Consider the following 12,973-nt stretch of genomic DNA (forward strand, 5'->3'; position numbering starts at 1 on the left):
TGGAGCCCATACAGTATAATACAGTATAACTTAACCCATACTCGTATCAGACCGGTGCATATATGTAGGTGTGATGTCACTCACAAATATATTCCATTCACACTTTATCAAGTTTGAAACTCTATTGTTACATTATACCACGATAAAGCAGTGAAACTACCATCCTTATATTCCCGCCCAGTTTTGGTCAAATTACCATAATAATTAGTTTCGTGCGCGGAAAAACATCTAATGAAAATACAGGAAAACATGCCGAGTGTAACAATCCCCACTTCCTTATTACTAACACTGGGCCCAAAACAGAAAAGGGTCCAGTAAAAATAAATGAAGTGAAAGTGATTTTCCCGGTAGCTTTGTGATGGCAGACGAGGATTTCCTCATAAACTTAACCACTGCCTCACGCTGAGACACAAATGAAGTCAAGAGGATCAGACTCTGGGCGGAGTCAGACGCCAGAAATAAGACACACCATTTTTCCCAAGCCGAAAATGGTGGCAAAAAAACACATTTCCTTCTTAGATTTCGGAGTAAATTGCATAACTTCCTCCTATATCGCTCTTGTCTAAAAAATAACTAATAATATAATATATTCAAAGCTGTATTTTTAGATGTAGGGACGGGTCAAAAAAAAAGAGCTACATTTGATTCTGAGTAAAGCTGCACCGTACCCAAATCTAAAAGCTTGACAGCCTATAGGCCAGAGTAACGCCTCATTTGAAAGCTAAGACCTATAAGGCTGATCTAAATGGATCTTTTTCCTCACGTTGGTGCAGTCACTTTTTTCTACCACTATTTTGTTGCTTTTTTGTGTTTTTTTATTGCTTTTCTGTCATATAGAGAGTAGAGTACCAACAATCCAGACCATTTCTAGCTATATACACATGCTGTGCTCGAGTCCTGACAAGAACCAGGAAATACGACCATATTAGTCCAGTGCTTCGGTCTCTGCACTGGCTTCCTGTCACTCAGAGAATAGAATTTAAAATGGCTCTGCTTTGTGTACAAGTCTTTTCATGGTTTAGCACCAAAGTACATCTCTGACATGCTACAGCCGTATGAACCATCTCGGGCCCTGAGAACTTCAGGGAGGGGTCTGCTGGTGGTTCCCAGAGTCAATAATAAACACGGTGAGGCTGCGTTTCAGTTTCATGCAGCTAAAATCTGGAACAGTCTTCACGAGGATGTGAGACGGGCCTCAACTCTGACAATGTTCAAATCCAGACTGAAAACAGTTCTTTTTGCTCATGCATATGACACTGAAAGTATTTTATCTGCACTCCTGCCTTTTACTGGAATTGATTAACTTTATGTTGATGCTTTTATTAATTCTATTTGCTTTCTTGTATTTATGCAACTGTGAAGCACTTTGAATTGCCTTGTGTATGAATTGTGCTCTACCAAAAAACTTGCCTTGCTATGGCTCGTTTGAAAGGTGAGACTCTAAGGTCTCCGTAGGTGAAAACAGTTTAATTCTACGTGTCTCGGTCCCTGAGAAATCAAAGCTCAATCCATTATTTAGATTTCGTTGCCCAAAATATAGGCAATTTTGGCCACGTTCATGCACAAAATGCCTTATTTTTATATGAAATCATAAAATGACAGAAAAAATGCAACACATTTTATTCTCATATTTATATCAGTAATGTTCAGCAAAAGTTTCGAATTGATATCTCAAAATGTACTTTTGTTTCCTATTCACCTGCAGCGTCTCGCCTTAAGAGAACATAGAGCTGAAATATTGACAAACGCGCCGTGAGCCGAGGATGCGGTGGTGACCCTTGCGTCTGACACAGGGTTTATTTTTAGATCATACAAAACTGACGGCTTGTTGACCTCGTTGGTCTTGTGATTAAAAAAAATACAGCGATCTGAAGCACAAGGTGTGGAGAGTTGTTCTGTGCAGGGGATCCCCTCTGCTGTCACTCACGAGGGGCTGGTCATTTCTGCCGTGCTGTGATTAAATGCCGAGATGAAATGTCCAGATCGTGACTCTTCACAAGTGGTCGATCTTTATTTTTTTCAGTTCTGTTCATCACAGAGCTCCAAAAATCAGACATAAGGTGTATTAGATTGTCTAGTTTCGTTATTAAAGGGATGTTTCAGGATTTTTGACGTAGGGCATCATTTCCTAGTTATCCAGAGTGTTGCTGATTTCTGGAGATATTTAGTTCTTATATTTGAAGAGTTTTGTGGCGCTAGGCTAGCGCATTTCTATGGTATCAGCTAGCCTGCATTGAAAACAGTCTTACACACTCCACAGTGCACCTGAGGCAAATCACTTATAACGCCAGACCAACGATATAAATGTCTGCGTCGATAGAATACTTTTAACCATTTTGCATTAAAAATAACTAATATTTGAGCAGCATCAGCTTCCTGGTTGTATAAGCTACGCAGTGGTGGAGTGATCTGCTAGGAAATATGTGATCATTCATGTGATGTTATATTCCAAAAATCATTCTATCGACACAGACATTTATATGGTTAGTCTGGCGTTATAAGTGATTTGCCTCAGGTGCTCTGTGGAGTCCGACTCTTTTTAATGCAGGCAAGCGGATACTATAGAAATGCACTAGCCTAGCACAAGCCTAGCGCCATGTAACTCTTCAAATATAAGAACTGCATGAATTACAAAAAAAAAATCTCCAGAAATCAACAACACTCTGGATAACTAGGAAATGAGGCCCTATGTCAAACATACTGAAATATCCCTTTAAGAAAAAAAAAAAAAAAAAAGTCTTTTGTTTTTGGCACTCAGTGTGTTAACTGCCGTCTTGTTTTATTTCATATAACTGATGCACTTTGAAATACCTTGTGTACCTTGCCTTTTTTAATTTAATGAAATGTACACTGTCAAAATATTGTCATGAAATTCAACACCGCAAACAAATATTGCATTTTTTGTGACATCATTCAACCCAAATTTTGAGTACATCTATTTGAAATGAATTCTGTAAGTGATAAACTCTCAGCTCATTCTTCTTCTCATACTAATCGTTATCATATGGACAATGCTGGCTACTCCACAGGCACCGTCTCTCATCTGCAGCACGCTTGAAGGTAATTTGACCTGCTCCGAGCAGATGCCTGGAATAGCCCGTGATATACAGCGTGTATGATTTGGAGAGTGACACGTGGACATCAGCGCTCTTGTGTTCTCCTCATTAACCTGACAGCGGCCCGTGCATCAGGGGCTCCTTTGTAACTCGCAGTGAAAGACACACCTGGCTCAGAGCTGCTGCAGGGCAGGGGGAGGGGCTTAAAGCAGGACACAGTTGGATTTCTTTTTCGCCTTCTTCTTTTCCACTGGCGTTTTCCTATTTATCTGTCTGACCAGGTCATAGAAGATCTGAAAAGAAAAGATACAGTATCACCGAGTGAGGAGGTCTCTACACACAGTGACTCACAAATGCACTGAAATCACACGAGCCTTTGAACAAGTTGGGGATTTCACATGACGTCATTACATTGTTAAGAAACCGTTGTTTAATGTTGAGGTGGAGGACCAGAATTACAGCTCTGGTCAAGATTGGAAACACTTTATGCATCGGCTTTGCTTTAATCAAAACTCTTTACATTGTGTGATTCTCATTCAAAGGGATTAAAACTATGATGACCACATGGGATTATGTAGGAAACAAAAAAAGGATGGAATGAATCACAAAGATTTGTATTTTAAAATCTTCTCAAAATCTCAAAATTTATTCCACCATTTATTCCTGGCATTTTCCCAGTGAGCTTCAAAAGGCCGTCCCTGAAATGTGTTTCAACAGAAAAACATTTCTGTGACGACGTCGTGAAGCTCATTGAGAAAATGTCAGGAGTGTGTGAGGCAGTAATCGAAGTAGAAGACGGCTATTTTGAAGAAACGACTTTGTCTTTCTTGAACCTCTTAACCTCCGCCTGAACCGAGTGCATTTTCTACAGTTTGGCTTTACCCAAATCTAAAAGCTACTTGGAAAAAAAGCTTCAATATTGCAACGAAGGTGGAAATGCAACAAAAAAGCGACAAAAGAACGATAAAAACATGCCGAAAATGTGAGATAAACGCAACAAGAAAACGACGAAACAAAGTCACAAAAAAGCACCAAAACGCAACAAATATGGAATAAAAGAGTGAGAAAAATGTGCCACAAAAGCAACAATAAAACAACAAAGAACTGACGTAAGAGCGACAAAAAAGTGACAAAAATGGCGAAAACACATAGAAAAAAAACAACAAAAACACAATGAAAAAGCAACAAAAACTCAAAAAAAATAACTATGAAAGCACGACAAAAAGATGACGATCAGTTTTGTAGGTTTTAGCTTTCAAATGAGGTGTTTTACTGTTGCTCTCCAGTCGAGAAGGATTTCAGAAAAGCCGAACTGAAGAAAATGCACTTGGTCGAAGCAGAGGGTAAGAGGTTAAAACATAATTCCACATGTGTTTATTCATAAATGAACGTCAGTGAGAATCTGATGTAAATAGGCTTGAAATAAAAGAAAAAGCAATACAGAAAGTGAAGTAAAAATGTAGAGATTGTAACCAGGTCTAAGGTCAAAACTGGCACAAAGGTCAATGTCGTTTCTCCGTTTTCTCCCTGTACTAAGTGGTGGTGTTGGTCAGGCTCACAGGAACAATTACTGACCGATGAATGGACTTAAACTAACTTAACAAACTTAGCCACACTACTAACAGGGTAAATCTAATTTAAAAAAAAAAGTGTGATTTCACTTTCTTCTGTCTGGATATTTCCTTCATAAACAGAAAAGTATGGCTGCTCGATTATTGAAAAAATAATAATCATGATTATTTTTGTCATAATTGAAATCACGATTATTCAAACGATTATTTGTTGCCTTTAAAAAAAGTCTTTGTTATTTATATATTTATTAATAAAAAAAACTATGCTGAATATTTTCTGTTTTCTGAACAGTCATAAAAGTACAAATGATTTCAAGTTTGCCTCGATGAAGGAGAGGTCTGTTTCACACCTGCCCCCTGCTGGCCAGTCCTCACACCTGCACAAGTAAACTGAGCAGCGCGGAGGGAAAATAATCCCAGCGCCATGAAATAATGCAAGTCTGCTTTGCAAAAAAGAAAAAAGAAAAATTTAATAAAAATAAAAAAAAGTGAAGAAAAAAATACAGTATATATATTATGCTATTATGCTAGATTATGCAAATTTTGTAATAGTTTAGTGTAAAAATCGAAATTGTACTCGAATTTCGATTAATTGCACAGCCCTACAGAAAAGTTATATTGGACCCTGCCCTTCTTCTGAGATTAAGGCATATAATTGTAGAATGTCAAAAAATGTAATCTTGTGTCCATATTGTGCACTCACATCAAGAACATTGATCTTTGACTTTGCAGAGGACTCTAAAAAGGCACAGTGGTTCCACTGTCGAGCCAAGTTCTGGCCCTGCTCCTTCCCCACCACACGCTCGTCCTCCAAGTCACACTTGTTCCCGACCAGGATCATTGGCACCTGAAAAGACAAAACTGACGTTAGCCATATTTTACAACATACAGGATGACGCTTTCAAAGGCGTTCAACCACACTGCAATAACTTCATGTGGAGCCGAAATGAACAGAGGGTGTGTCCCATGTTGGTCAATTGTAAACCATGACGTCAGTTTTCAAACAAGGAAACCCAACACAGATCATCACCACTTCAAAGCTGCAGACCTTGTGTAACAATGAGGCGTGGAACATTGTACTGTGTGCTCCACTAACAGGCCTCTTATTTGTTTCTTTGTTTTCAAGGCTAAACGCTCAGTGGATGGAGGACAAAAAGTGGAGCAACAAAAGAAGATCCACAATAATCCAACATATGATGAAAACAGACTGGTTTATAAAGTGGAGACGTTTAAGATTCACAGCAGGATGAGCATCAACTCTACCTAAATATGTTGTAATGCTCTGGCCTTTGTAGTATACATTATCAACAAAGAAACGTACTACAAAAGAAAAGTAGACCCATTGTATCTCGATCACTCGCCTGTGTCCCATAGCTTCACATGTGAAAGGAAGATTATTCTGTGACAGCGAGCAGGGGCTGAGGGGCAGTGGGGATGCGTCTCTTCCTGCCTGCTGTTTCCTGCGCTCGGCCCGGAGGAAGCCCCGCCCAAACCGGGATAACATCGCCTTCCTTCCTGAATGTTTGCAAACTTTTTTTCTTTTTTCCAGATGAATTCACGCTCCGCTTACACCCTGGAATGGATGCCTGAAAACCGCTTCTTCTTAATTGTTTGAATCAAAAGGAAACTGACGAAAAACAAAAGACTTTATTCGATTCGCGATTACTAAATGGCATTTCCAGATCGTGAAAGAAACGTGTCACTTTCTCATCACACGAAAGCTGTGTATTGTTTTAGCAGCCGTCAGAACTAACCAGTGGAAACAGCTGGCCGTGATACAAGGGCCAATAATAAATCAGCTGTGGTATCTATTTGTGGAGGCTGCAACAAATAAATCCATGGCTGGGAAATCCTGCCTTTCCCCTGGCAGGTCTCCTGTCAGTCCAGAGCCTGGCCCTCAGACGAGTGTGCGACTGTGTGTGTGGAAAGACGGGGGGCATTTGTTTGTTACGTCATGGTGACCTGACATGCTGCAGCTTGTACACTCTCATGCTCAAATACGACAAAAGAGGAAGAAATGTGGCCACAGTGTGAAAGCTTTTAGATGACACTTTTTTTGATGATTATGAAAATATGTTCAAATTGGATGATGATTATTGCATAAGTGACAAGATCGGTCCTTTTCGGTCATTTTGTGCCATTAAAAGGTTTGGTTGTGATCAGATGGGGTGGGAGAGAATACGCTGACTGAAGATCTTGCACCGAGCCAGCTTTTATTCTACCCATATCTATACTGGGGTTTGAAATACAAACTCTATTTTGTATTTTAGTATAAAATAGTTTCAGCAGTCGTTATTTTATTGCATTAGGCTTCTTTAGGTATTTCTTTCATAGTTTCTGACCAAGCTTTGGTTAGTTTTCGTTAGCCTTAGCATGCACCCGCTAGCTTTAGCATGCAATTGCTAGTGCGCAGCGATCGAAAATACATTTGTGGAGGTTAAAACTAAATCAGCGATTGAATTGTCCAGGTTCTTGGCTTTACAATGTTTTTAAGGCGTTGAGTGGTATCGGTTAAGCATCGGATCTTTGTAGCCGAAACCCAATATCGTATTTCTTCTCGTATCGGCTCCGATATCCAATATCAGTATCGGATCGGTGGTTCCCTAGTATTTTCAGACAAAACTCACAAATCGGCAGTCATGATAATTACTGTATCGACTTATCTTTCAATATATCGCTCAATCTGGGCTTATCGTCTGTGCATTTATTTGCATTATTTACCCTTCTAATGTTATACAACAATTTTTTACCCAAAGTAAGTTGTGTCTCATTATATTTCATGTTCAGTGTGGGATATTTTAAGCTTAAGTACGTTTCTAACAGAGCTTAACTGTCATTTCAGCTTTAGAGTTAGTTTCTGTGGCGTTATAAGGTCTTCAATAATAACGCGATAGCTTCCTGCCTCACTATATCCAACTTTAGAATTTTGCTACAGTGACGGGCCTAAGAACAATTATCCTTGTGCTGTTATAACATTACAGACTTTGTGATTTTCCCAGCATTTGTCAGACCTACATCAGTGCAATAATAAAAAACTAAGTTATTTGTCTTTCATATCACTACTATTACCTGTAGCAATATGTTTTTAGTTTTTTTTTTCCACTTATCAATTAGTTCCGCACAGAGATACAATTGCATGCTCGCTCAGCCATGATATCTGTACTGAAACGTAATGTACAGGCTGTCAGGAAGCGGAACATTTTCCTTCTCACCCTCTACTGCCCATTGTGACAGTTTGATACTGATCTACAGTGTATAGTGTCTATTGCCGTTTGAAAGCAACAATCTCAATTCTCTTTAAGTGCTTTACAAATCCGACAACATTGACTGAACTAAACCACTATCATATCGTAAAAAGACTTGACAGGTAATGGGTGAATATATTAGGGTCTCCTCCTTTCTCCTCTCTGGACTGAGTGCAGGCGCTAGGACAGGAAGCTGCAATGTTTGGAAGAACCCAGCGGAGGTTGCCGCTTGATGTTTGATATCCAAACAAGCCTCAGACTCCGCCGCAGCGCTGCACGTCTCCTGGGGGTCTCGGGGGAAGCCGTGGTATGCCCCAGTAACACAAACTCTAAGCCGAGCCGGGATAAAAGGACGGAGAGAGGGCAAAGAGGGAGGTATGAGCAGAGGAGGGCGGGGGGAATGTCCAGTGTCAACTCAAGAATCCACAGTGGGATCTGTTGAGATGCCGTTAAAGTGCTGCAGGTTGTGTCCCGCCCACTGAGGAATGCAACTGAAGGGAAGTGGGCAAGGGGAGAATAAACTACTGCATGAACAACTTCGCTGCATCCTCTCCCCTATCTCTTGCATTCACAATTAGCAGAGTCCCACACAAATGAAGCAAAGGGCTCAAGATTTCGTAAAAGGCGCCTTAGATCTGTTTTTGAAGAGGCAATTTTATGAGGAAAGGTTTTGAAATTCTCCCTCTACTTATGTCACTTCCTGTGCCCAAGAATCATTAGTAAGTAAGTCACAAAAATGTCAAACCAGGGAAAAGTATATCTTTTTTTTGTTTAATTTGTCAAATACTACACTAACAACAAATAATGAGCAGTCAAAGAACAAAGCAGGCTAGTTTTAGGGCCATTGAAAGTTAAAAACATTTCAACCGGACATTTTTCCGTAGTTCCCCTCCTGGAACCGCCACCTTAACGTGGTGGAGGGGTTTGGGCACCTGAATGATCCTGGGAGCTCTGTTGTCAGGGGGTTTGTGCCCCTGGCAGGGTCTCCCAAGGCAAACTGGTCCTAGGTGACGGGTCAGACAAAGAGCGGTTCTGAAGCCTCTTATGAGAGACCAACAGGCCCGATTAGAACCGTGAGGCCGTCTTCCCGTGGACCCCCCACCTGCAGGAGGAGCCATAAGGGGCTGGTGCAATATATGATATGGGTAACTCCAACGGCTGCCCCCACGACCCGGATACGGAAAAGTGGAAGAAAATGGATGGATGGATTTTTCCATAGTTGCCTGACGTTTCGAGAGTCATCCAACTCTCATCTTCAAAGGGCCAAAGATCTTAAGTCCCATCAGATGTTGGATTGGGTTAGTTTGGTGACACACTCCAAGCGCACACGTGGTGTAGATTGCAGTGCCAAAGACTTGCAAGACTTGCCAAACTCTGATCAAATTCTTACAAAGAATGATCTCATCCTACACTAGGATACATGTTGTAGTGTCGGCATCTGGGTCAAGAAGATTTAGTTATTAAAGGCACTATACTCTTTTTTTTTCTTTTCTAGTTGTGGAATGAAATTTGTTTCGTCCTCCTATAGTATATTGTAAACTCAGACATTTGAGGTAAAAACATTCTGCATCTAGTCATAGAGCATTTGTACCAATTTTACCCTTGTTTTCTATCATTTCTGTGACAGTGACCATGAGAAGTGTCCCTCCGAGTTCTGAAATGTGCCTATAAACTCACCCCTGTGAAGAATTGGGATGCTAGGTTAGGAAAGTAGCTTCCGCTTTCATTGTTTCTCATCAGAGAATCAGGTTCATCAAAAAGGTAAAAATAAAAACTCAAGGTCACTCATACACTTCCTGCTTTGCACTTTCTTCCTAAATCTTTACAGCAGCCGACCAATAATTGCCGCAATCAAGACATAACAATGCATTTCCCAAGACGGGATGCCAAATGAACGTGAATCACTGCACCGCTGTTGGGAGGTCACTTATTTATTGTGGTCACCATGGAAGTGCAAAGCCAAAGGAAATAACCGCCTATTTATAGTTTTCACTGACATCACACGAGTGGAAGTAACCATGGTGACGCACTGTATACATATTAGCCACACGGCGCGTTAAGTCTAGCGTGTCTAATGCGAGTAAACAGAGCTTCAGATGCAAACAGTGTCCCCCATTGAGCTGCTCTTGCAAAGTTGTTACCTAAAAACTGCAATCGTCTACTGGTTCTTGACACCAGAAATGAGCGCTTCAGTAAAGCCATGCAGGGGGTTAAAAGGATAATCGTGTAGTACAATTGGCCTTGATGTTTGATTGTGTCACTCACATGAGCTTCTATGCAGTGGCCCCGGCATCAGTGAGTCACACGCGTATAGTAGAGAATTAGCAGCCTCCCAGCCATGCGAGCAGTGACAGACGTGGAATAGTCATGAGAACGCGATTGCATAAGAAGGACGCGGAGGGAAGTCCATTTTAAAACTGTGAATTGCCTGTTATGCCTTGTTAAAAAATTCAGAGCCACTGTGTGCCGTGGAAGACATTAAAAGGAGCGTAGCGTTTTAAGCGTTTTAAGCGTTTGGCCAGCCATGGCCGTAAATGGAGCGCGTCGGGGCAGAGAGGTAAAGCAGCTGTGAGGGAAGAACTGTTCTGCAAATAGGAGATTCCTCCTCCTGGATCAAAAGGAGGAGAAAGTGGTTCCTTTTGTCAGGCATTCCTCAGAGCAGCGCAAGATAAACATGTGCGTCTGTCAGCACAGGTACATGCTTACGGCGCAGTGAGTAATGGCTGGCAACAAGGCAGGATATAATGGCCTTAACAGCTGCGAAGATGAAGAGGAAACCTGAAGAAAATATGAATGAAATAAGTACAAAGGCAACGTTTTCCCAAGTAAATGGTGATCTGTAGACAATATGTGGCAATGCATAATTACAGATAATATATAAATATGTATAAAATGTAATGCAGCGTTTCTGGTGCATCAGAATCCAAAGTGTTGATTAATTGCTTTGAAAGCTTTTGATAATCAGTCTTATAATCAATGCCTGAATCAATAAAAGTATGAAGAAATACTGTTTTGCAGTATTATGCACTATTCCAGCATGAATTCAAAGCTCACAGTATTTTTTTTTTAGTCATGATAGATTGAAGGAGGTGCTGAAGCCACATAATTGTGTCCCCATTGACATACAGAGGTAGACAAGTTCTTGGTGGAGTGGAAGGATGATTTACTTCATCTTCAAGAGACCAAAGGCCAGACCCTTAAATTGTAGACTGAAGTAAAGCATCAATTTCTACAAATGCCAGTGTTGTACATCATATATGGCCTAAATGAGTGCTCTGACAAGACATTTTAAAAGGAATTAACAGCATTTGATCTCTGATTTGTGTGATAATATTCCTCCAAATCATCTTAAAAGGAACAGGCCACCGTTTTTCCATGCTGAGATATGTTCTTACCTGAGCTTAGACGAGTTGATACATACCTGAAATGACCAAAGATGATGTCCGAATGTATTCCTATAGCTCCAAATGGGGGTGAAGTCAGAAGATACCACGCTCTTCCACGGGCACGCACAAAGACCAGACGCATCAACTCGTCTAAGCTCAGGTAAGAACATATCTCAGTATGGAAAAACGGTGGCCTTGATCTTGAGCATTTGATCTCTGGTTTGTGTGATAATATTCCTCAAAATCATCTTAAAGGCCAGAAGTTCTATGATGGAGGGCCGGTTTTGGCCCCCGGGCCGGACGTTGGCCATCCCTGACATACCGTATCCACTCCTAAAATATCAAAATAAACTAAATGGCACAATTGCTGATAACATGCAGTTTTACTTGGCAGTTCCTGTGGTGTCCTGGACCAAGCAAAGTCCAATTTATTTGCTACATCTGTTTGAACATTTTTGATAAACGCTTAAGACTTAACTCTTCCTTTCTTTACCCCACAGGCGGTAGTCACAATGATGTACTATACTGGCACCAAAATACCCAAAGCCCATAAAAAGTGAGACACCTCAGAAAAGTTATGCCCTAATTGTCCTTGTAAACCTCTAAACTACAAAAATATAATCGCCTCCTAATTTTCTTTTGGCACACGTCTTTGAATTGACTGTATTTCATGGGAACCCAGCCACTGATCCTGCGCTCCATATGTGAGGCCGAGGCGAACCTCAGCTCTGCCTGCCCACTGCGGATCTAATGAAGCCACAAAACCACAATCCTCCTGGCTGTTTCGGATGGACCGGGGCCTTCTACACTTCTGCCCTGACAGTCCAATCACCCACACTGAGCGCCAGATCGCAGGGCGACCACATGCAGCCCATAGACCGGAGTGAACCCAGCAACGGGTATCAGAAAAAGGGATATTCAAAACTCAAAACAGAAGCATTTATTGGCAAAGATTAAGCAGGAGGTACGAGAAGGGGTATGCATGCTCGCCTAGATACGACTTTCCGTTTAAACCACTCTAGTTCGTTTCCTATATTTAGAAATTCATCACGATCGGCGCAAAATCTAATGAACACAACAGATGTATTATGTAAGATGATCAAATGCCACACAAATCCAATTATTAGACATGGTTTGATGTGGGAAACGCGAGCAGGAGCAGTAGACCCACTTAAACATGAAGAGATATCGCAAACAAAAGAACCCTGCCAGCCACAGAATCAAACCTGAAACCTTCCGTCTGTGAGGCGAAAGTGCAAGCCATCGTCTTTGTGGCACGCCTCGCAATGCAGATCAGATAACAATTATGGATTACTAAATTGGTCAGCGGTTATTTTAATAGTCAGCCCCGAATGACAAGCTCTGGATAGAAGAAAGGGGTTTGAATGTCTTGCACCGCGGAGCAGAGAAAGAAGTTATGGTGGAGAAAGGGGGGAAAACTACGCGAGGGGTTGCGGTAACACTGAATCCTTCCAAAAGATCACCAAAAAAGGGCATCGCTGATCCAGCTGACGCACTATCAGCCGGAGCAGAGAGGGACTGAGGGCTTACTCACTTCAGCAGCCTCGCGGTTTAACGGGAGGGGGAAAAAAAATAGCATTGTGGCCTCAGATAATAAGCCGACACATCCTCCCTGTGTTTGACCGGCTACTGATCTGAGCGGTGGACCACACACAAACAAAGCGCTCGTATCCAATAATAAGACGCGGGTAGAG

At 41.3% G+C, this 12,973-nt stretch overlaps 2 protein-coding genes and 1 long non-coding RNA gene across 4 annotated transcripts in view; 2 read left to right on the forward strand and 1 right to left on the reverse strand.

Annotated features, from left to right (window-relative positions):
- Positions 1-12,973, forward strand: part of LOC306980135 — an 857,770-nt gene that overhangs the window by 405,319 nt on the left and 439,478 nt on the right. The gene's annotated exons all lie outside the window — the stretch shown is intronic.
- Positions 1-12,973, forward strand: part of inka2 (inka box actin regulator 2) — a 373,123-nt gene that overhangs the window by 73,959 nt on the left and 286,191 nt on the right. The window lies entirely within an intron of this gene.
- The window catches only part of LOC306980110 (ras-related protein Rap-1A-like), a 35,709-nt gene that overhangs the window by 3,460 nt on the left and 19,276 nt on the right, over positions 1-12,973 (reverse strand). Inside the window, exons 6-7 of the mRNA XM_079579350.1 lie at positions 5,331-5,474; positions 3,225-3,349 (exon numbers count right to left, since the gene is read on the reverse strand). Of these exons, the coding sequence (XP_079435476.1) occupies positions 3,260-3,349; positions 5,331-5,474 (234 nt within the window). The 3' untranslated portion in view covers positions 3,225-3,259. The remainder of the gene's footprint in view (positions 1-3,224; positions 3,350-5,330; positions 5,475-12,973) is intronic.

The sequence above is a fragment of the Gobius niger genome (genome assembly GCF_951799975.1).
Source record: "Gobius niger genome assembly, chromosome: 20".
In the NCBI taxonomy this organism is placed as follows: domain Eukaryota; kingdom Metazoa; phylum Chordata; class Actinopteri; order Gobiiformes; family Gobiidae; genus Gobius; species Gobius niger.